The 25355-nt window shown below is 38.3% G+C and overlaps 1 protein-coding gene across 3 annotated transcripts in view; it reads right to left on the reverse strand.

Annotated features, from left to right (window-relative positions):
- Positions 1–25355, reverse strand: part of nek1 (NIMA-related kinase 1) — a 33339-nt gene that overhangs the window by 4050 nt on the left and 3934 nt on the right. The window contains exons 5-34 of one of the 3 annotated variants that reach the window (XM_065257096.1): positions 23240–23323; positions 23059–23126; positions 22868–22954; positions 20379–20433; positions 19817–20017; positions 19611–19683; positions 18134–18288; positions 17817–17882; positions 16836–16895; positions 16619–16666; positions 16453–16533; positions 16130–16368; positions 15506–15625; positions 15294–15396; positions 14171–14236; positions 13592–13675; positions 13257–13334; positions 13043–13138; positions 12781–12948; positions 12517–12582; positions 12193–12433; positions 11380–11520; positions 10369–10530; positions 10058–10273; positions 9831–9936; positions 9599–9675; positions 9166–9374; positions 1256–1395; positions 821–1164; positions 101–234 (exon numbers count right to left, since the gene is read on the reverse strand). In XM_065257096.1, coding sequence (XP_065113168.1) covers positions 101–234; positions 821–1164; positions 1256–1395; positions 9166–9374; positions 9599–9675; positions 9831–9936; positions 10058–10273; positions 10369–10530; positions 11380–11520; positions 12193–12433; positions 12517–12582; positions 12781–12948; positions 13043–13138; positions 13257–13334; positions 13592–13675; positions 14171–14236; positions 15294–15396; positions 15506–15625; positions 16130–16368; positions 16453–16533; positions 16619–16666; positions 16836–16895; positions 17817–17882; positions 18134–18288; positions 19611–19683; positions 19817–20017; positions 20379–20433; positions 22868–22954; positions 23059–23126; positions 23240–23323 — 3768 coding nt within the window. The remainder of the gene's footprint in view (positions 1–100; positions 235–820; positions 1165–1255; positions 1396–9165; positions 9375–9598; positions 9676–9830; positions 9937–10057; positions 10274–10368; positions 10531–11379; positions 11521–12192; positions 12434–12516; positions 12583–12780; positions 12949–13042; positions 13139–13256; positions 13335–13591; positions 13676–14170; positions 14237–15293; positions 15397–15505; positions 15626–16129; positions 16369–16452; positions 16534–16618; positions 16667–16835; positions 16896–17816; positions 17883–18133; positions 18289–19610; positions 19684–19816; positions 20018–20378; positions 20434–22867; positions 22955–23058; positions 23127–23239; positions 23324–25355) is intronic. The other 2 variants (XM_065257098.1, XM_065257097.1) reach the window with 2 other exon arrangements.

Consider the following 25355-nt stretch of genomic DNA (forward strand, 5'->3'; position numbering starts at 1 on the left):
CACTGAATGTCCCTGGAGACATGGTGAAAGCTGTCATTTCATGTAGATCTGATCTTGAATCAGTCACTGTAAAAAATCTGGATTTAAAAAAATATCTGACCTTTATTTTGTTGTAGGCTTGGATGAAATTCTCAAATCCCATCGCCTGCTCAAGATTGAACCGCAACTCCTCAAGGCGACTGAAGATGCTGTCCTGCTGCTCTAGATCTTCATCATCATCTTCCTCACTGTCATCTGCATTCAGACCCATTCACAGACAGGACACAGAGATGTAGATATACCACAATCAATCAAAAAAGCTTTGCAAAGCTAAACAACATGATTGTGCGGTGAAATATTGGCCAATAGAATGCTGACCTGTTTTATTTGCAAACATCATTCACACAGTAGTCATTCAAAGCCCTTCAATCATCAGTTTTTTTTATTAAACCAGAACAATATCTTTAGCTCAATAAACACAGCACCTGCTCTTATTGCTACAGTATAGTGATCTCAGCCATAAAGTTTTGTTGTGTTGTTTGTAAATGCAGTTAGCTGTGGTGTGTTATGCTTTGTCTGTAGATGCATTTAGCCATTGTGTTATATTGTATTTGTGGATGTACAGTAGTTCGCTGTTGTGTAATGATGTTTTTGTAAAGCCAGTTCGCTATTGTGTTTTGTTTGGTCTGTGGATGCAGCTAGCCACTGTGTTATGTTGTGTTAATGAATGCAGTTATTTGTTATGTTTGTAGATATACAGGAAGCTTTTGGGTTGAGCCATGTTTGTTGTACCTTAATTCTTATTCAGTTTGTGTAGCCATATCTATGTAGTTGTCATTACCTGAATGCCACTCCTCGTTGAGCTGACCTTCACTGCTGTTCTGCTCTTCATCTTCCTCAACATCCATTCCATCAGTTACCAGCTCACCTGCCTCTTCCTCATCATGGCCAGCATCATCATCTTCTTCTTCAACCATCCCATTGCAAACCTCCAGAGGAGGCTCAGGACTGTGTTTACCACCCACACCAGCCAGCCCATTAACACCAGCTGGTTCTTCATCAGCAGGACTCCCATTGGATTCACCACCACCATCATCTTCCTCTTCATCATCGTCACTGCGCTGTTCCTGGAGAAGCCTCTCCATAGATGCTCTGAGCTCTCTCAAATCATCATCATCGTATACACTAAGAGTCAGAGAGAACGTGTCAGTGTAGGTTCTTGCAAGTGTGTGTGTGCGAGGAGGTATACATTCATTTAGAGCCATGTTTGTCTTACTCTTCAGTTTCAGATGGTTCATCTCCTTTGTCCTCCAGATCCTCAACCTCCAGGTTGTTTTCAGGAGCGACAGGGCCTTCAGGTTCGGCAGCATCATTGAAGACTTTGCTGAGGTCTGGCAATGAGCACGTTCTCAGCATCTGAGATACAACACACACAAAAATGATTAGGGAATAACACCTATATATGTCTTTAAAAGGGGTCATAAAAGAAGAATTTTAGAAAAATAAAGACTTCACATGCTACAAAGACATCATTAAACCTTATAAAGAGCTCACGCTAAACGCGCTAATGTTATTAACCGAAAGCTTATTATAATGTTCATCAAATACTTTCACTTAAAATCATTTTCGCTTATAGGTCATTCAGAAATACCACTTTGTTGGCAGAATCTATTAAGAGTATGATAAAAAAAAAACATGTCAGACGCACTTCTAGGGTTTTCCATCTGAGCTCTTCATATGTGTCTATTCAGTAATACAGAATGGCGTTTTCATTCTCTGGGCTCACATGTGAATAGTAGGTCTGCCAGTGAAGCAAGCAGTAAATGTGTCATAAATGTGAGAAGTTTTCAACTAATGCAAATGAGAAGTGAAAAAAATTGGGCAGCAGCCAATTTCTGTGAGCAGTGACGCCTGCTTTTCAAAAGCTGCTGATCGTGCTGTAGTTTCTGCTGGAAATTACATTAGTGATTTTCATACTGTGCTTAACCTTGGGTTAGTTTCTAATTAAACCCTGCTTTTAACCCAAATTTAGAAACATTTAATGCTCATGATCCTCAGTTTACATTTTCAAAGTAAGAAAAATCCTACTGTGAATATATTTAATTCAGACCTTAAATGCAGTTTAAAAGTAACACACAACGTTTTTGAAAATATGCTCATTTTCCAGCTCCCCTAGAGTTAAACATTTGATTCTTATTGTTTTGGAATCCATTCAGCTGATATTTGGGTCTGACGCTACCACTTTTAGCATAGCTTAGCACAGTTCATTGAATCTGATTAGACCATTAGCTAGGGATGTTTCAGACTCAATCGGAATTGGACCTCCTGTTACCTCCTGTGGCCGGTTGCATAAAACTTTAAGACTAGTCTTAAAAGTTAGTCATGAATTTTTTTCTTCAAGACTGATCATAAATGTTTTAAGTATGTTACATATAAAGGTAGATCAGTCTAATTTAAATCCAAATAATAAGACTGATTAGCCCTAACCAATTGCTAGTTAGTCAGAATCATTTTTAAGACGCAGTCTTAATGTCACGGCTATGTTTATGCAACCGGCCACTGATCAGGACTCGGATACATGGGTCTAAATTGGGCCAGGGCCGTCCGGGGCTAAGCCCTGGCACATAGGCTAAAGGTCTCGCTCTGCTCCGCGCCAGTGTACGCGCTGTGCTGGTGCGTGTGAACTGACTGTATTTGTATAATCCAAATACATTATTTTATTAAACTATACAATAAGTTGTATCCAGTTATCTAGTTAAAGGAATAGTCTACCCTTTTGACGATTTAATACATATCTATCTTTTTTCAATGCGTGCACTGTACAGCGCGTCGTGAATGTGTTAGCATTTAGCCTAGACCCATTCATTCCTATGGTACCAAACAGGGAAGCCACCAAACACTTCCGTGTTTTCCCTATTTAAAGACTGTTACATGAGGAGTTATACCAGTAAGTATGGTGCCACAAAATAAAACTTTTTTTGTACCATAGGAATGAATGGGGCTAGGCTAAATGCTAACACTTTCACAACGCGCTGTACAGTGCATGCATTGAAAAAAGATAGGTATGTATTAATTTGTCTAGGTTGAAGTAATAACATAGTTTAATATGGCAAAAGGGTAGACTATTTCTTTAACATATTGTAATGAGATGAGTGACATGGCTATACATACTTTAATACTTTGTTTCTAGACTTCTTTTAAGTTTTTTCGATGTGGGCAACATTCTTACCTCTCTCTCTATCTCTCATCTCTACAATGTGTAATGTCATGATCCTCCTAAGCACATGGTATCAAAAACGATTGGCGCGTCATTTAAATGAGCTGTAAAAACCCGTTCACACAACCAGTTTTTGTCGTGGGTGTCCCGCACACACGAGTGTGAAGCCTAAGAATGAAAAGACGTAATTATTTCATGTTTTCATTCATAGGCTTCACTCTCATCCCTACCATTAGCATCACGCTCAAAAATAACCAAATATCGATGTTTTTCGATATTTTAATGATATTACGCAGGGCCCAAAAATAGTCCCCTGCTATTGAATGATGGGAATATCAAAGATTAAAATATGAGAAATCAAGACTAAAATCAAACTTTGTTCCCCCTGATCTCATTACATTATGGGGCGGTTTCCCACACAGGGTTATTAATCCAAGTCCCAGACTAAAATACATGTTTGCCCTAATTTAAAAACACCTTGCCCTGACATATCTTAATATATTATCAGTGCCATTGTTTTGCACTAAGATGCACACAAACACCGGTATTGTTTTTTGTAAGGTATGTTTGTAAAAACAACTTAAATTTTATGGATTACTCTAAACCCTGTCCAGAAAACTGCCCCTATGAGACTTTAGCCTGGATTTTACACTAAAGGGTCATATATCTAAATAGACGTTTATGTAAACTACCAGAATAGCTAAAAAAGGTATGTCTGTGAAATCACAGACATAAGTATATTAACATACAAAAATTAGCATTAGGGATCTAAATTTTCAAGAAGTTTCTTCAAACTTGTTATCCTGGTTAAGGTAACACTTGTGTGTCTGCATACTGAGCAATCCCAATTTTAGAAAGGAGCAGCCAAAGGTTATTTTTAACCTGTTCTCTGATCATTTCATTCTGACCTTCAGAGTTTGTGCAGCACATTTCAGGCAGATTGTTTTGGGAACCTGTCACAATGCAATGCAGCAAAAAGGATGCAGCAGTGACAACTATCTTAAAGGCACAGCAACACCTAAAGAGTAATAGAGTGCCACAGGGATGAGATATTCAGTTTTCCCATAGACTTTTGGATAATTGCAAAAAAGCTCTGTGTTTGACAAAAGTTTATGACAATTACATCTTTTGTGATGAACAACACAACTTTTCAAAGTCAGGGCTTTTTCTTTATTAGCTCCAAAACTTTGTAATTCTCTACCGATTGAGATTAGGCAAGCTAAATCTTTTGGTATTTTTAAATCTTAGCTTAAAAATCCTTTTTTACCTTTATTGTCTTTAATGTTTATTTTTACAGTGATGTGTCTTTAATTTAAATATTTTTGTGTGCTGTATCTTTAGTGTTTTAATTGTTTCTGTACAGCGCTTTGAGATACAAAAATTGGTACATTTAAAGGCGCTATAGAAAATAAAGGTTATTATTATTATAATAAATGTGTTACTTTGAAAATAAAAACTAATTCTGACTTCAGAATTCATAAACGTTGTGTTTATGTAAGTGGCATAAACTTACGTTAAACAAGAGCTTTTTTTGCAATAATGGGCTTTTTAGTGAGGGAACCAGTGTTCCTGAAGCACTCTCTTTACATGTTACTAGTAGTCTCACAAAACAAAAGTTGTATCTTATGAAAGCTACAAATGTTTTAAATCCAATTTTCCTAGACACTCCCTTCGTCTCCATTGGTGGAAAAAAGTCATTACTGCTACATGAAGCTGTTTGTGAAGTTCAACCTTGCAATAAACCTTGACTATAAGTGAGCATTTAGAGAAAGTACAAATAATTTTAAATATGGTCCCTTTAATCACCTACAATTGGAACAAAAAGGCACAAGCACACTTTCAAAGCTCCAATTTGAAGTTGGTGAATCTGAATGGTGTGCGAGAATAAAAGCGCTAACTATTAAACACCCAGCAGGGACTTAAAATTCTCTCCACAGAGCAGAGGAGGGTTTTAATATCAGTGCAGTCATCCATCTCTAACACTGCCGATGGTACAGAGCGGCACTGTGTTCTCTCACTTGTGTAGTACACAGAAGTGCTAACCTACTGATTAAACACACTCGCACACTCAGTCTGCTCTGAGAAAGTCCAAAGTTAATGTGTGTTTGTGCGTGCGAGAGATCTACTTTGTGTGCAAGGGTTTGGGTGTAAGCAACCTGAAAGGCCAAATGCACGTTGTGTTTGGGAAAGTGTGGGCACGGGTGTGAATGTTAATGTGCCTTTTTGTGAAGGCAAAGTGTGTGTGTGCCTGTGGGTAAAAACGTACTCGGGGTAGAGCGAAGCCCTTTGGTTTACTGGCGTATCAAGGATGTGGAAGAATCACATTAATAACGCTCCACTCAGGAGCTCAAACACATACACACACACATACGGCAATGGCCCGAAGCACATCTACACTCATACATATGCCAACCCCTGCATGCACACACCATTGTGTGCTACAAACAAAAAATTGAGTCTGGGGAAAACAAATCACCACGTATAAAAGTGTGATGTACAATACTCTGCTAAGTGTTACACATTATCAGAGACTGCAATCTGTTCCTCCTGTGATAGCACAGTCTTATCTTCAATTTATCTTTTCCTTCCAGTCTATCTCTTGCTCTCTCCCTGTCTATATAATGAGTGTGATATATGGCAGCAGTGAGGTTCTCATTATTATGCTTTGGTTTGACTATAATGTCCTTTTATTAAACACGCAGCCCTTGTTTCACAGTCCTCTGTACATTACCTGGCTGCACACTCATATGGTAAAATAATGCATCTAAGGCCTGTTTCACACAGTGCATAAGTAGTACTTATTTATTTTTGCACCCATGTTAAAAGATTCACACTGCCTGCGTAAGCAGCGCTGTGCTGAGTTGCAGGAGTGCAGCCGTGAGTTATTTTTGCCGCATAATGCACATACCTTAGTTTTTGCAATCCAGTTTTATCAAGGATTGTAAACTAAAGGAGTAAACTACTTGCATAGTGTTTAAAGGGCACCTATTATGCAACATCCAGTTTTATAAGGTGTTTGCAGTTTAATGTGCGTTGCCAGTGTGAATATAATCACCATACAAAGACAAAAAATTCACCCAGTCTTTTTTTAATGCCCATTAAACCAAAGCAGTCTTATTAGATTAGCCATTTTGATTCTCTTGTTAATGTGATGTCACACTGATAAAACCCGCCCACTGAATGACAGTCCTGCATTACCACAGTTTTTGCCCTCAGCGAGTTGTACGTTGTCCGCCATATCTCAGACTGTATTTACAGGAATCAGATCTATTTTAATTGAAAGCACTTATTGTCTCTTTTGGTAAGGGACTGAGGAGCAGTGCACTTAAAGGGGTGGTTCAATGGTATTTCAAGCATTCTGACTTATTAACACAGTTATTAAGTTGTTTCCTCATGCTAAACATAGGCAAAGTGTCAAAAAAGCAGTTGGGCGTGTTACAGAGTATTTCTGTGCCAAATGCACTTCGCCAGGGTTCGTACAAGTTTTGGAAAGTTTTTTTGATTACAGGTCCAACTGACGTTTCAGGGGTTTTCTATACGTATCACTTCTTTATATGGGCACTTCCCCCGGAAAACCCCGCCCACTCGTCAATCAGCGGGAGACGGTAGAGCTTGCAAACATCTTATCATGCCACTCAGCTTTGTTTAATTTCAAAACTCAACAATGGCACGAAAGATGAAGTGTGTTTTTGGATGTAAGGAGAAGAAATCCAGCCTTATTGAAACAATGGATATAGTTTATTATCTGGGGTAGCAGCGGAGTTTTGCGTCTGTGTTTGATGCGGTGGATTTTCCCAATCGGGTCATGACGAGTTGCACGCGGTAAGTAAGACTTCTGTCTTATGTTGGAAATAGTCGCGTGCATATTATATAAATGACCCGAACATGTAGTGAATCACAAGTTAAACAGTGTTGTATAAAGTGTTGCATGACTCGCACTCGCTCCTCCCACGGTAGTAACTCCTCCTTCTTCATTTTTTCGTACGTTATCGGAAAAAGATTCGGTAAAGCTAATCTTTCTTTTATAAATCTGATTAAACTAAAGACTCTTCGGAGATATAAAGGATGTAATACTACTCTATAGGTACTCCAGATTAACATCAGAAATGCAGAAACAGCGTGTTACGTGAGCTTTAACTCATTCCCCGACAGATTTTTTGAAAAGTTGCCCATCAGCATTTTTAAGTTTAACAAAATGACTTCCAGGAAAATGTTCTTCTAAAAATATATAAATATACAAATATATCAAATGAAATAAAAAAAATAAAATCTGCTTTTAAATAAACAATAAACAATCAAGCAAACAAACAAAATGAAAAAAAAAATGTTTTTCATCCTATCTATATTTTTTCTCTGCTTATAAACTCTTAAATGGGTATTTTTCTTCAAAAATTTTGATTTTTTTTGCAAAAAGCTGAAATAGTTGCATTTTTGTGAAATAATTTTGTTAGAGATCAGATTCAGAACGATTATCAAAACATACACAGAGTGTAAAAAAAGATTTGCTTCAGTTTTTTTTATAAATTGGGTAACTCCGCCATCTAGTGGAAGTGGATAATCGCGGTATTCAAGATAATCATAAAAACTAATCAGAAACACGTTTTTTTCATGTAAATGTTTTCTCTTAATTGACAAGATAACTCGTCAATGGCGGGGAAAGGGTTAAAGGTTCAGACACACATTCTGGGCACACTTGAGACTAATATTACATCTTGTAGAAATGGGCATAATAGGTACCGTATAATAAAGATCCTTACAAATTTAGCAAATTTGAGATAAGACAAGGAAACAATTTGTTGCTAAACTGGGCTTTGGATTCTGTGTTTCAGTATAAATGTTGTTTGCAAGTTTGCAATTAGCAATGACCAATTCCCAATTTTATTTTTAAAATATAACCATTATTAAACATAAATATATACACACACAAACACGCACATATATAAAAGGTTTCCTTATACTCATCTTGTGATATATATGGTGATGGCTTTTTTCAGAGTTAGATCCTAAAGTAGTCAATTTTCAACAGCACAAAATTATAAATAACCAGATGCACTAAAACTTTCTCCCTTCTCTCCTACTCCTACAAAACTATTTCCACTCTCTTACACTTCTCAAACACATCATCAACAACACATCGTTCCGCAACAGCACTTTTCCAAACACAGTGGAAAAGTCTCATATTAAAAACAGCAACATTCAACCACCTCACTAGCTGGTGCACAATGAAGAATCTCTCCTGTTCAGGGATAAAACTCTTGAGAGGGTTGTTTCTTGTAAGGTTTCTTCATTCCTCTCAACAAAACAGCCTCTCTGACAGTAATCAGTTAGACCTCAAAACCAGGCATTCAACAGAGACCACCTTGCCATCACACCCTGAGGATCTGCAACTGTTGAGAGAATTTTCAACTTCATATATCCAACCATTCCTTCTTTCAACATTAAACCTGTTTAGTTTCTTCACCCTGAGCATTGGAGGAGCTACATTCAGCTGGTTTAGGTCCTATCTAAATTAAAATATCTTGGATGGATGGGAGAGGTGTCTTATGCTGACCTACTAAAGGGGTACCTCAGGGTTCGGTACCTGGGCCCCTGATTTTCTCGATTTCTTAATCATTGGTCTCTACTATTTAGGCAAATGTTTATTTTATACCTCAAGAAGCATGTTTTTGTAAGTGCGGATCATAATTTCTTATACCACTGTAAAATTAATGATGCAGAACTCTGCCTCTCATACTAGCCTGATGCTTTTGTAGTAGTTTTACTCATATGCACATACGTAAACCAAAGGATTTACAGCCCAAGGTTAGTACAGCCAAATAAGCATTTGATGGTAAATGTTGCAATTACACAATTCTGTTTCCCAAAAGCATTTTGCTCCTTTGATGGCCCTAAACACGATAAGAAATACACTTACAAAGAATTTACATCCTAGGTCTGCAGTCCAGTGGGGTTTCCACATTGATGCTCACCTTTGGGTTATTTGTGTCGAAGAGGCCTGTGGAAAGGCCAATGAGAAGTGCATCCTCATGCCGGTGGGACTGTTGTGGAGAGACCGAGCGAGAGCGTGAGGTAACAGACGACGAGTCTTCTGCCGAGGATTGGGCAGACAGGAGTGCCAATGCTACCGTGCGTCTGTGAGCTGGACTGCTGCTTAGCTTCACAAACAGAGCCTCATCAGCTACAGAGAGAGAAAGGAAGATGTCAACACAATGATTTCCTTTAGTTAGTCTCTTTGACAATGAAGTATAATTTAGAATGGTGTTCTGGAAGCTTCTGGGGCTTAGCAAAGCTCGACAGTCAAATGAAGTGTAAAGGGAAAGCCTGAAGCTCTTTGATGTGGTGCATAATGACACGTTTGTGTGTGAGGGAGATAAGAGTTCTTAACAGTACACTTGAGACTACCTGCTGGTTCAGGCTGCTTCTCCTCCCTTCGAGGTATTTCTGTGCTTTCAGCTTGAATTAGTCTGCCCTCTGCTGGCCTAATATAAACATGACATTGAAATGATTTTAAAAGAGTGATTGCAACAAAAGTTTATGGATCTTCGACAAATTTAGACAGGTTTGCTAAAAGGTTTTTGGATTTAATAGGTCATATGGGCATACATGGAAATATTTGGTACTCTTCTGTACTTACTCAGATGCTGGAATGTCATTGGTCCATGCCTGCATGACTTCTGCTGGGGGATTTAAGGTTTGCGGAGAGGCTTCCTCCAGAACTACTGACTCCATATCATCAACCACTGGATGGGGAGAGAAAAGATGGTTATGCTTGAAACATTTAAACCGCAAACACTGCAAAAAAGTCCCAATCTAAGAAAGTGTAGTAATATTACACATTCATATTCAGCACAGTACTCTCACCCTCTGTCTCACTTTCTCCAGACTCAATGTTTTGTATCTCATCTGGTTTTGGTAAGATTACTTCCTGACTTTTAACCTCTGTTGTGATTGGCACTGTTTCCTGACATGTCACATCCTGTTTGGAATGGTCAATAGCAGGCTGGCATGCCTGAGTAAGAGGCACTTGATTGGCTGGTGTGGCATCTGAAGATTCTTCAATGGGATTAAGGCTGTAATCTGTTCGAGACAGACATAAAAACATGATCACACAGTCAGTAAAATGGTCACTTGACAGATTACATAAATGAAAAACACTCTGATCAATGACTTACCATTAAGTGTGTTGTCACAGATGCTGGTGTGATCTAGTTGCTGGGTAAGGGACTGGAGTTCTGCTTTATCCAACACCTTCAAAACCTCAGAGTCCGGGCTCCGCCCCCAAGCCTTCCTTAGCCCCTCCTCCTTTAATTCGCCCATGCAAATGACTTCACCTACTGTGGGTTAAAATAAATATTTGTTAATGCAAAAAAGACACATATTGTATGCTACAGGCACACAAAAACATTTCAAAGCTAGGAAGTTTTTAATAGTAGGCTAGTGAGTAACGTGTTCGCTACAGCTGTGTTTGAGTTTGTTGTCAAGATGGTTGCTACAGAATGGTCTGGAGTCCCAATGCATAAACACACCCTCCATGGATACAAACCACAACACATCAATGCAAAATTTATACCAGCAGGATCTAGTTTGGGATGCCAAAAATATAAAAACAAAGAAACAAGAAAATTCTCGCTCTCTCTCTGTCTCTCTGTCTCTCTCTCTCTCTGTCTGTCTCTCAAGACCAACCAAATTATTTCTAAACGAGAATATAGGAAACCTATACACCCCAAACTATGAAAAAATACAACTTATAGTCTGGAAAATACAGTACTATATGAATTTAATATTTTAAGTGCGGGACGTTTGTCAAGTATGGAACCCACATTCAAATGTGTCCTATGCATTTAACCCATCCCAGTGAGTTGTGAAAACAAACACTGCAAGTCAACACATACGCAGCTATCACTTCAGCGCCCGGGAAGCAATTGGGGTTAAGGTGCCTTGCTCAAGGGCAACACACTCCAAGACCATGAGACTTAACCCGGGTTACAAGCACGACTCTCTAACCACCAGGCCACGACTCCCATTTTGTTGGGTTAAAGTTTTATTGCACTTCCAAAACTGTCACTGCAAGTCATTTATTGAACTGTGCCGTTTCTGTTTTTGTGTCATATAACAGCCGAATGCATGACCCACCTGATCCCAAAAACTCATGAACTAAAAAATAGGGTAATAAGAAAGTGCACCTGTTAGTTGACCTGCTGTATTAAGGCTGGTTTCTTCTAGTGTCTGCTGAGCCACAGACAGCAGAGGTGCACCATCATTCTGCCATTTCTTCCGGTCTCCACCAGAGGGAGCACTTGTCACTGGAGATGCTGCCTGAGACACTGAGATACAAGACAACACAATTTGTAGGAAATGAAGAGTTGAGATGCAAACCCTTTAAGTGTATCTGACATGTTTTCTTGTAAATTAGCTTTTTTATTAGACATTTAATGAATTCTGCCAATAAACCGGTAGTTCTGAATGATCTGAGGCTGGGATTAAGAGGATTTGAAGCAAAAGTTTTGATTAACGTAAAATACATGCCGATTTTTTTGATGGAGGTGGCATTTAGCTGCTTTTGCAACCGAGTGCCTCAAATGAACCTTCTTTTATTTATGTATGCATTCGTAATGCCATTCCAGAATCTATGGCTATATTAATGGCAAGAACTGGTTAATTTACACACAATTCAGTCCAGACAAATTGATCAATTCACATGATAGAGGAGGCACAAAATATCATTCACATAAACTGCATGTTTTGGCCTGTGGGAGGAATACCCAAAGAGTACCCGAAATAAACCTATGCTGACACGGGGAGAACATGCAAACTTCACACAGAAAGGCCATCTGACCTAGCCAGAGCTCAAACAGGGTACCTTCTTGCTGTGAGGCAACAGTGGCTTCGAGTGCCTGCCAATTTTTGTGCCTTCCCAAAAATGATCTTTAATAACCGAGGGACTACATAAGAACCAAATCTAAGAAAACAAATTGATCCAAGTGTTGTGTTGGTACCTGCCAGAGTTGCACAGGTTTCCTCCAGAGTCTGTTCTGCTACAGAGAGCAGGGGTGGAGCGACAGCCTCCCATTTCTTCCTATCACCACCTGTGGGTGGCCTTTCGTCTGTGACTGGATATTGGATTGGTTGAGGAGTGGGACATGGTTCATTGCTACAAAGTGTGGAATGTTTCTTAGTATCTTCCTCAGGAGTCTGGACCTTCTGATTCAGCCTGCGAAGAATCTCCTTCTTTTCACTCTTTAAAAATAAAAACATATTTTTATTGAGAACTATTTAATACAAACATCCTTCTACATTGCATCTAAATATGCAACTCTCACCTGTACACCTGATGTTTCTGCTTTGAGAGAGTCCTCTTTTATAGGTGAACTCTGCACAGATGAAATCTAGAAAAAATTAAATATGTTAAATAAAATAGTGGTGCCACTACCATTTAAAGATAAAAGAAAAATTATTATTATTGATACAGATAATGTATAATGGTATTACTGCAAATAATTTAAAGGAATAATTAGAAAAAAAAATGGCTGCAAATATATTTTGTAGTAGAGTGAAAAGCTTCTTTAGTAAGACGGGCGACTAACCGCGCCCACGTCCTTCAAAGCAGCAGTCATGGAAATGGCTGGAGTGGTGGGTCTAGAAGAGGGCGTGGCTTTGGCGACCTCCTCCTGGGGGGTGGGGTCAGGCTGCTGATTGGGAGTGGCTGAAGAAGGTGGAGCTGCAGCAGGAACCTTTACTCCTCGTGCTACAAGCTGGACAAGAGCATAGGTGAGAAATAATAACCAATAAGGTAGTAAACATCACATATGATGACTGAGGCAAGACTAAGGAAGGAGAATGATATACATGATCCTCCCATGCTTTCTTCTCTCTCTCGTATGCTTCTCTCCTTTTCTTTTCAAGCTGTTCTTTGAGTATGGCGGCACGAGCTTTTGATTGGGCCTAAAGCAACAGACACAAACACAAAGCATCCATATGTTTGACTGCTTATTATCAAAGCTATACATAAAGATACAACATAATGCCAGTATCGTGAATATCAGAAGAAAAAATGAATCACCTTTAAAGCCTCAATCTTTTTTCTCCTGAGGACTGCCTCTTCACATGATTCCTGACTGTCTGATCCATCACTGTCATACTTTAAGATAATGTACAAAAATAAAAGAAATGCTTATAAACATCATTTTTTGTTTACAAATAAAATAATATGATTAGAAACAACATGAGTAAATGATGAAAGAAATGTTATTGTTGTTTGAACTATTCCTTTAATACAATCTGTGTAATAAATATTAGACACCTGTATACTAAAACTGCTGACAACTTTGTCATTTTAAAACCAACATTTGAAAGCCATTTCAACTGAGGGCATGAATGTGAGAGTTTCATACGTACCTTTTCTCCTCTGAGGCGAGCTTTGATCTGCTGACGTTCATTAAAGTTTTGCAGTCTGATCTGCCGTAGCCTCATCAAGTACTCCTGAGAAATACACACATCACATGACATCTGTTTTTCCCTTTGCATCCTTCTAACAAATATGCAGACAGAAGAATATGGCCAAGACACAAACAAAACATGAACTGGTGAACTGATATAAAAAGAAACAAGGCATTCTGGCTGCAAAACCAAGAGGTGAGCAGTTACAGCAGATTCATTAATAAGCGGAGGAATTAGACGTTCTTCAACAGGAATCCGGAATTAAGTCTGTGATTAAATTCACGTCTTTAAGTAATTAATTAGAAAATGTAGGATTTAAAACAAATTGTGTTAAAGCAGGCAAACATTTACAAAAATACACATAAAAATCAAGGGTCATTTTGGCAGAAACATGGTGTTGGGTGAACTGAAATGATGTATTGAACACTTGCATACACAAACATAAATTGTGCAGGGAGAGAAAAATAAAGAACTGGGGGTTTGAGGGTCGACAAAGTGGATGGAGCAATAAAGTTCAGTTCCAGACTGGACTCATACCTCCTCCTCTTTGTTGACTTGGGGTCTCCTGCATCGGGAGATGACGGCCAGGTTTTGCCGGGCCCCCTATTCACCCATTGGTTCAACCAATATTACAAAAGCCACGTTAATAAATATTAAAATATTGATCAATGACTCCAAAATCCAAACACCCCCTGGCTGATAAAAGCTTATGGCTATGCTGTTGAAATGTGTGTAAATGCATAAAAGTGTATATTTCAATGTTTATTGCATGGTCCGATGTATTTCCTTTGTAAGCATCTTACTATAACAGTAATTGTTTTTTTTAAAGCGACACTCCACTTTTTTTTAAAATATGCTCATTTTCCAGCTCCCCTAGAGTTAAACATTTGATTTTTACCATTTTGAAATCCATTCAGCCGATCTTCACGTCTTTTGCAACCAATTTTAGCATAGCTTAGCATAATCCATTGAATTTGATTAGACCATTAGCATTGCACTAAAAAATAACCAAAGAGTTTTGATATTTTTTTTATTTAAAACTTGACTCTTCTGTAGTTACACTGTGTGTTAAAGCTGACAGAAAATTAAGAATTGCAATTTTCTAGGCAGATATGGCTAGGAACTATACTCTCATTCTGGCATAATAATCAAGGACTTTGCTGCCGTAACATGGCTGCAGGAGGCGCAATGATATTACTCAGTGCTGAAAATAGTCCCCAGCTATGGAAAGTTACCAAGGGGACTATTTCAGGCGCTGCAACCATGTTACGGCAGCAGAGTCGTTGATTATTATGCCAGAATGAGAGTATAGTCCTAGCCATATCTGGCTAGAAAATTTTTATTTTCTGCCTGTCTTAGTACACAATGTAACTACAGAAGAGTCAAGTTTTATATAGGAAAAATATTGAAACTCTTTAGGGTTTTTTTTGGGTGCGATGCTAAAGGTCTAGTAAGGATTCAATGGATTGTGCTAAGCAATGTGGTACTGCCAGACCCCAAGATTGGCTGAATGGATTCCAAAACGGTAAAAATCAAATATTGAACTGGTAAATGATTTTCCAAAAAAGCGGAGTGTTCCTTTAAATATTGTTAACAGAGACCTGTATTAAACTTTGAGCACTTCTTTAATCAGAAGAGGTAGAAGTAAAAAAAATCATACCAACTGTCCCTCTGCTCTGACTTTATTCAGCATGGCTTCTCTTTTCCGCTGTAAAAACTCTTCCACCTGGTTACCCCTTTCCGCTGCTAACTGACCACGTAACCTAAAGTGATGATGCAAGGAGTGATCACATAACTCCATTTAAAGGACAATTATAAACACCTAAGCACATTTAAACACATTCACATGCTGATGAAACACAGTCAACTGACCTAAAGTTGTTCTTTAAAATCTGCTCATTTTGGAGACTTGCTTTCCGTGGTTCTCTCTTCATAACACCCTTATCGGGAATGCAGACATGACCGTTCAGTTTCTCAGAGTCTGCAGGAATCCTTTAACCACAGTAACATTATACAGAGGTTAAAATTATAATTTACCAAATGTTAAAATAATGAATATTTTTTTTTAATCATAAACACAAAATAGACCCAAAAGACTTGGGAGAAAAGTCCAAATAAATTGTGTGCCCTTATTGCAGGACCACAGTGTCTAAAGTCATTCAGATTGTGAGAGCAGAATATAAAGATAAGAAAGCAAGAAATCACAACACAGTGCTTTGTAAAACTTAAAGGTCTCATGTTTGTGTGATGGATAATAATTATTTGTTATGCAACCACTGGTTTTAAACAATTATAATAATCATTAATAAATAATCGGTGGGTTTAGTAAAAGACACAAATACCAAGATACTTGAAACATAGTAGGTGTGTTCGACTTTATGCGGCACAGCAGAATTGCAAGGTACTTTTCATGTGGTTGGTCTGTGCATCACCTCATTAGGTCGAACATGCCTAGTAATTTGAAAAATAATTTTTTTCTTTCATTTCTCATCTGACCTGCCAATGTCCCCTGAACACTTGCCGCCTTCACTGGCACCATCTTTGTGTGTTGGTCTTAATGGTTGGTCATCCGCTGAGTGGTCTACATGAGCTCTGCTGGGAGCGGGGAAGGGACCAGGAAGATGGGGTGCGGCATGGGCGGGGCCAGGCAGAGGAGAGGGGACAATTCCAGGACAATGAGGTGCTCCAATGCCGCCGCCCCCACCGCCGCCACCACCACCACCACCAACATGAAACTATAAAAGTGATAAAAGTGAAAGAAACTTGATAAATAATAAAAAAAATAATAATTTTATCAGCTGACCTAGAGAGCATTGTACCTTTCGCTCTGGACTGCTGCCTCCACTAGAACTGAGGACAAGTTTCCAACCCTGTTCCCGAGCACGGTTGAATCGGTTCAGCTAAAATTAAAAATGTCAATGTTTGTTACACGCTCAATAAAATTATTGTAAACAATTATTTACAGATGGGCATCCATCACTTCACCTTTTCCTTCTCATATCTCTTCATCTGAGCAGCCTTTAATAACAACATCTACAGAAAGAGAAAAACAATTACTGATGCTCACTGCCTTAATAAAGAGGCTTTAAAGTGGCTTTTACCCAAGAGACATATCACTCAAATAGCATATATCGCTTTCATGAAAGCATTAAGGCCTTACACTGAACTTTATATCAACTGCTGTACAGAAACAAGAGCTCACCTGTTCTCTTTGTTTCCTCTCTCTCTCCATCATCTCCATCCGTTTTTTCCTAACTCCCTCCTGTAAAAGAATATGTGATAGTTTTTAGGCAAAAAATAAGCAGCATTCCCTAAACCAACGGATGCACAATTTGTTTTAAACGAACACAACAGTGATAAACGGATTTGTCTGTTTCAAACACATTTTGATGTCCATATACAGTGGCACCAAAAGGTGTATGGATTAAAATAAATGCAGTTTTCATTGCTTTAAATACAGTAACAATACATCAGAGATGCTGAGATGGGTTCAGCATTCCCACAACCAAGCAAAAGAAAAGTGGAAAATGGATGGATGGATGCATTGCTTTATAATTCGATACCCAATGAAATTTATTTTTTGAGACATTTCATTTGAAAAGTGTATATGAACATTAAATAGATGCCATTTGGCTTGATAAAATATTATGTTGTATAATTGGTATGTGCGACTTCCAGATTTTTAGAGCCACTGTATATTCTTTAAAATTCCTCAATACATAAATATAAAAAAGCAGCAAATAACAGTTGCTTAAACAGATCCATTCAGAAGGTACTGTACAGCAGGTGTTATGAACACTGAGATGGTGAAAGTTAAAAAAAAAAGAAGAAAGAGGATCAGAAATGTAGACTACCATCATCTGATAGTCACCAAGGAGAAACAAAAAAAGGAAAGGAAATCAATTTTACTATAATCTACTAAAGAATTACCTAACCTTTTTATTGGATTAGGGTAAATATCTGTCCATGTCTATATCACCACATCATCTCTCAAAAACCTGTTCTAAATGGGTTTTATTAGCGACACTCAGGGTCTCTCAGGATGTTGGGATACAAAAGATAGGGCCAAAAATAAACTGATTACAGAGTACAGAGTGGATTGGTGCAGGGGTGAATGTGTTAAAAGGAGGAGGGCTGGGTGTTAGAACAGGAAGCTGTAGATAGGGGGCACTGTCTGAAATACCTCATGCTTCCTTCTCTCCTCCTCCATTCGACTCACTCTTCTATGAACTGGAACATGAGGGGCAGCCTGGACAACAACATGACACCAGGAGCGAGGATCAGAGGTCTCTCGCTCTCATATGTAAGGTAGCAGAGCCGGAAAACAACCAATATCCATATGACAAACAAACACAATATTGTTGCCCATGCATAAAAACCTAACCATCAATAACCCCAATAACTACGTATTTTGTGGCCATATTGGTAGAAAACATGAGGATGGATTAGCCGATGGAATTCTTGGTGCTTGCTCTTTGCCATAAGGCTCAGGCATCTCACCTGCTTGAGTTTAATTGGTTTCTTTGCCAGGTCCGGGACTTTCCTGAGAGCTTCAGATGGTCTCCGTACTGCTAAAGGCACTCCATATTTGGCAGCTGGTTTGGTGATTTTCTGAGCTGGAGAGATGGGGGCGGGGCCAGGGGCGGGACGTTTGGCTGCGGAGTGAAGAGTAAAGGGATGTAAAAACGTAAACTGATCTGCAGCACCAAATTAATCAGAAGTCGTTCATTTTTAAAGTCCCTATAAAGTCAAGATATTAAATGTGTTTTGAGTATGTCACACCACAGAAAAATTTGGTATTTGCACCCAATTTGAACGATGAAAAAAACAGCAAGTATTTAGATATGTTTCTTTGCTCTCAAACTGTGAGTGGGAAATCTACCGTCTCTCTCAACTTTCAAATCAACCTACTATCTGAATGAATGCTCATGCGCAGTAGCTCATGTGCGTCATTAAGCCACTGTTTTAGACCCGCCTAAAAATCCTAAACTCAGAAATGGAAACTCTGCAATTCAGTACTATAGTTTACAGTCTTTGTGACGTGTTTCACTAATACATTTCTAACATTTATTAAGTGTTTAGAAACAATTTTCAAAATTGACTTTACAGGAACTTTACTTTGAATTGCCGATTTACCAGTGGCGGCTCGTAACTGCTCTTCTTAGAGGCACAAATTCAAAATAAGTGTTTGGAGTGTCATGCGCGTTTCTCTTTTTCAAAATATGTGTTCGTTGCATCATGTGAACCATGTGCATCACGTGTTTTGTTGAAATAAGTGCCTGCTGCACAAGCATCAAAACTGTTTATGATAAAAGAGACGCTCACATTCACAAAATACACCCAAGACACTCCCTTAACAGTAAACTCTGATTATGCATGAGATTATGCGAGTATCTGGTAAATGCGAGTGTCTCTTTTATCATAAACCCTTTAGACGCGTCTGCAGCAGGCACTTATTTTGAGAAGACACGTGAAACACACAGGGTCACTCGACGAGCAAAACAGATATTTTGAAATTACGAACCACACACATGACGGGCTACATTCATGTTGTGATGAACTTCACATCGTGCACCCTCAAAAAAAGAAGTCACTGGCCGCCACTGTGATTTATGGTAAGATTACAGGTTAATAAAAAAGCTAAAGTACAAAATTGCATGCAGCTACATGGCAAAGCGGTTTGTGAATGTGATTTTTTGTCCAGTTAAATCTGCTACTAGATGAAGTTGAAACAAGTCGAAACAGAACCATTATCAATAAACAGTATAGCACAGTGGGTCTAGAATTGGGGGCCATGGCCCCCTGTTGGGCCGCGAGATTGTTTAAGAATAATGTGGGAATGGGGAATAAGAAAACTTTAATATTTATTTTAAAGGTGAGCGAGAGAGCCATTTAACTATATTGCAACTTAAGTGCTTTGTTTTTTGCTGAAAAGACGGTAAAATTAAAGCATAACAAAGCAAGAAAATGTGTTTACCTGGTGCTCCCTGGGTGACACTAGGTTTAGGATGATTAAGTTGAGGTGAGTGGCTGAATTCCTGAGCAATAAGCTATAACACACAAGGGAACAATAACAAACTTGAGTGTCTTGAGTGGTATGGGTCTGAAATTAGATGCAAGTGTTATATAATTCATCTGAGTCATAATGTACAGTACAAACCGACTGTAATAAATGAATCGCACCTGAGGAGTGAGAAACTTGTGAATCCTGCGTGCAAGAAAAGGCTTGTCCAGAATGGCAGAGACTGAGGGTCTTTCCCTTGGGTTGCGTTTAAAAAGCTGGGTTAGGAGAAAGCGCAGATCTTGGGAATAATGCATTGAAACAGGCGGGTATGAACCACGAATGATTTTTAGCACCAGGTTCTTCATGTTTCCCGCCTCAAACTGCGAGAAAGACATCAAACAAAAATATTAACACAAATATATTCCCATAACAGATAAATCACAAAGGCCTATCAAAGAGAATTTAAAAAATTAATCTAAAGTAGGAATTCTTTATAGTGTCTATAATGTAATGGAGTATAAAATATGTGTCTCCTCCAACATTTCATTAAATAAAGAAAGATGTGAAGAAAGAGAGAAAAAGATGAGATCTACATTCACATAGAAATAAACAAGACATTAAAGAGCTGATTCTTTTTGATCATTCGCATAGAAAAGGCACTCGTATGCAAGAAGCTGCTCATACACTTCAAAGCTCAATTGCACTCTTAGGTAAGAAGTACAGAGAACACAAGGTACTTACTGCATGCTTAAGCGTGCACATTTCATATAGGACACATCCCAGGGCCCAAATATCACTAGGGTGAGACCCGACAGGATGAACGAGAGACAGACAGAGACAAAAACGACAAGGAGAAAGTAGGACAAATGGATAAATATAGGGGTAAAACATGTGCAGTACTCACATGTACACATGCAAATACTTAAGACACAAAAAACTTTTAAAGTGGTCTTTGAACTTCAAATAAATTTTCATTTTGCATAAAACTATGCCAAGTAACAGTGGCAGCCGGTGACTTTTTTTTCGAGGGAAAAAAACATATCTTGTCTGCTGCAGACACTTCAAATGGGTTTATGATAAAAGAGACGCTTGAAATGATGGTTCACATCGTTCACATGACGCAACAAACACATATTTTGAATTTGCGCCCCTCAGAAGAGAAGTCACTGGCCACCACTGCCAAGTAAGATGCTATAAATATTAAATTAAACGGCACTTAAATACTTATAGAATGTATACCTTGAAAGCACAGTCACTTTGGATGAAAGTGTCAGCCCAGTGCATAAATGTAATAGCTTTTACACACAAGTTACAGATAGTGTGTCTGGAATTTGTCCAGGGATCATTTTGTTTTAGTTCATTTACTGAAATCTGTTCACACATACCGTAAAGACACATGACACCTAACGTGATGTCTAATGCAATTGTAATGATGCACATGGTGGAATTTTTCCAAGTTAGCTTATTATCTGGGATTTCTCTCTCAAGAAACCATGCACATGTTGTGGTTCACAGCGCACATTTCAGTTTACACTTTGATAATAAATTATTGCATTGTGTACAGTTCCATTAAAATAAGATTAATTAACTAAGTTTGGGAGGAGCATGGCCATATGTTCCAACCAATCAGTGCGAAGAGACCACTCTTACACGTTGCATCATGACACACCATGACACATCCCATAATTGTTTCTTGGATCGCTCCTGTAAAGGGTACCTAGTAACATTGCCGTAACATTTACAGAATGCATTCTGTGTGAACATAACGCAAAAACAAAGTAAAAGGCGTGTCATAGTGAGGATACATATGTTGTCGCAACAATAAGTTATCGTTCAGCTCTTTGACGGGGGTTTAAATGCAGATTAACATAAAAATTGAATGTATGCAAACTGGAATGAAGCAGAGATCAGGGAGCTTCTCACTAGAGGTCTTCACGGGCCCACCTAGATCCGAAAACCCGAGGTCCGACCCGAGACCCGATCGGGTTTGGGTCTAAAAGATTCACATGCGCCTCGGACACGGGTCGGGTATAATAATAGCGGTATCGGTGTCTCGGGTAATTTAAAATGAATGTGTTTTTGCTGAACGGACCCGAGAAGACCCGAACTCTCTCGCGTGTGTGCATCAATGTCTTTTTCAAACCCCTCATCTGTTTGCCAAGAGTGCTTGCGACATTGTGTGGCTGGCGGTAGGTTAATTTTCGTTTTTTTTAATGTAAATTTTTGCGGTAACTTTGGTGTCGTCAAATATCAAGGCAAAACAAATTGAGGAGCTAGCCAAATTGGTTGCGAGGACAGCGGAGTTTCTTTCTGTATGACAGCTGCGTGTGGGTCTGCAGAATGCAAACACGTCAGTGCCGTTAACATTCGGGTCCAGTCGAGTAAAAAAAAAATGCCACTAGTTCGGGTCGGACTCGGTTCTAATTTTCTCGGGTTCGTCTCGGGTCGGGTCTTTTTTCATTTTTTATAATTTATGCACATCGGGTTCGGGTATAAAGTGATTCGGGTCATTTTGGGTCGGGTACCGAGAAGACCTCTACTTCTCACTATCCATGCTGAAGCTAATATCATTCATAAGCATAACAGAATAGTCACGCACATCTTAATGATCTTATCATATACAGAAATGCACACACGTGGTTTCTCGAGAGAGAAATCAAGGAAATAATAAACAAACATCAGATGCTGGTTTTAATTTAAAGGTGTCATGTGTCTTTACGGGATCTCCACGGGATTGTGTGTGAATGCACGCACAGATTCCAAAAAAATCATTGGCAGTGTGAATAAACCAAAATTAAATGATCACTTGACAAATCTCGGATGTATTTTCATGTATTTTCCGTAATCTGTGTGTGAAAGGGGCTTAGGTCTACATTCCGGGAGTGTTTTTAGAGACAATTCCAGGACATGTTCGTGTTCGAACAAATGGTCTCTGAAATGTAAACTTAAATGTGAATTTAAGTGGCCTGTGTTCATCAGTGGTGACTGAGAATATTAAGATTATTAGATTATATTTAGAATATTTAGATTAAACTACATGCAGTGCCAGGATAGACTCTTTAAGATTAATACAGCAATAATGCTGGTATCAGAGATACAGTACTGCTAAAATTTCTAACTATATCTAAATATTTTATATAAATCATCTATGATTCAGCAACTGGACATGACTATACGTTTTCTGCATTTCCTCTGCTGGGAACACCCATCTGGGTCAAAACCATAAGTACCTTTTGTTGTTATATGGTTTATTTTCACATATCTCTGGTGACAGGTAATATGGTGTGCCGATACAGGTCCTTGCCAACTCTACAGTGCTGCAAATATAACCAAAGCGTTATGAGGGGAATTATAATCACATTCAATAAGGTGTTTGCGTAATCAGAAATTAGAAATGAGATGTAATAAGACAAAATCTTGCCTGTTTAAAACTCTAGCGATTCCAAAATCACCCATCTGTACTGTACCATCTTTGGTCAGAAAAATATTCTTGAAGACAAAAGCAGTAACTATGCATTATTATCATATCTAAACAGAATACCGTGGATTATATTAAAAAAGTAGTGTCTGTACAAGCATTTGAAAGGGAGAGAGATCTATACCTGTGATTTAATGTCCCTGTGTAGGATTTTGCGGTCATGCACATGTTTAAGAGCCAAGCAGATTTGCACAAACCAGTCAAGAATCTTCCAGGAAACAACAGATTGATCATCAATACACAATCTCAAACATCTTGAGATGATCCTTTGTTACACAAATGAGTGTCTGTTTCTCATCTACAATAAGCTTATTGAAAATTATATGCTGAATAAAAAGTGTAATATACCATACAGGTATGTCATTTTCATATTGTTATATGTGACCCTGGACCTTAAATCGCACAGGCATATTTGTAGCAATAGCCAAATACATTGTATTTCAGTACTTTCCGGACTATAAGTCGCACCGGACCGGAGTATAAGCCGCATCATTCAAAAATGCGTCATTAAGACGAAATAACATATATAAGTCACAGTGGACTATAAGTCGCGTTTATTTAGAAAATTATTTCACAAAATCCAAGCCGAAGAACAAACATTTAATCTGGAAAGGCAAGTTATTTAATTAAACAATAGCGGACAGAACAGCAGGCTGAATAGATGTCTGTACGTTAAAAGTAATATTATCAGTTATTTAAACGATAAACCATAGCATACAGAACTTAACTGGAAGGTTGAATAGGCTAAGTTAACCGAACAAGCCAACTAGCATGAAGTTCAGATATTCGTCATTCCACATTACAGAATCCATTGCATTACATAATTACAGAAGCAGCATATGGCAGACTCTCGCGGCTGAAGACGGTAATGTTGTCTCTTGCCTCATAAATGTCAAAATTAATTACTGACTTACAAGGCGCACCTGATTGTAAGACGCAGCACCAGCCAAGTTATGAAAAAAACGTGTCTTATAGACCGAAAAATACGGTGGTCAAAATTATCGATTTTTAATGCCAAAAATTATTAGGAGGACATTAAGTCATGTTCCAAATAGATATTTTCTAAATTTCCTAATGTAAATGTACGTTATTTATCATTAGCAATATGTGTGGCTAAGGACTCATTTTGACAACTTTAAAAGGCTGTCAGATTTAAAATACTTATGAACCTTAACAAAAATAAAACACACTCAGACCACGAATGGGGTAGCATATATTCTGCAGGGAGAACCCAGATTGAGATGTCTCATCAGGAAACACTCAACTGTCTCTCGATCTGAGCTTCTCTGTGGATTGTATTTATTTAGGTTTTAATCACTGGTTTGGTTCATTCCAAAGGTCGAAGCTCACAGACCTTCACAATGGTAACAACATCACACATTTTTCTAAGTCTAGAAGAATAGGATTGACTACATTCTACCAAAACAGAGATAGTAACTTGATGATGCAACTTGAATATGCAGTAATCAAAGGTCGTATGATAACAAAAGAACATTCTTCCCATTATTTCACCTTGGCAGTTTTTCTGAGTAGCTACTAATATTCATTCATAAATGGTATTTTAACTCATTCCCCGCCAGCCATTTTTTTTAAGTTGCCTGCCTGCATTTTGTGATGTGATTTTTACAAAAGTTTCACAAAATGCCTTCCAGGAAAATGTTCTTCTAAAAATATATAAACATACATACTGGCTGGCAACATTTTTAAAAAACGCTGGCGGTGAAAGAGTTAAATATAGGTATTTTTCTTTAAAAATACTATTTTTTAGCAAAAAGCTGAAATAATTGAATTTTTGTGAAAGATTTTTGTTATATATCAGATTCAGAAGATTATCAAAACTTACAGAGTTTAAAATTAGTAAATAACATTTTGGCTCCAGATTTTGCATAATTGGGTAAGTGCCCCATCCAGTGGATACTGTTGTATTGCAGATTAACATAAAAATTCATCAGGAGCATGTTTTTTATGCAAATGTTTTCTCATAAAGGTGGGTTCCATGATTATTGAAAAACACTTTGGAAAAGGGAGTCGGGCCGACTTCTAAAACACACTTGTAGCCAATCAGCAGTAAGGTTAGTGTCTACTAACCGACATTGTTGCCTGGGTTGTGTAGGTGTGGGACGTGTCTATCAAAAGAAGGTCCAGATTGTTTTGGGGTAGGGGCATGTTTGTTTAGGTGATTTCAAATGTCAACATTGGCTTTCAGAGATCATGCACCCCACCTTTAATTAACAAGATAA

Source organism: Paramisgurnus dabryanus, chromosome 12 (genome assembly GCF_030506205.2).
Source record: "Paramisgurnus dabryanus chromosome 12, PD_genome_1.1, whole genome shotgun sequence".
NCBI lineage: Eukaryota > Metazoa > Chordata > Actinopteri > Cypriniformes > Cobitidae > Paramisgurnus > Paramisgurnus dabryanus.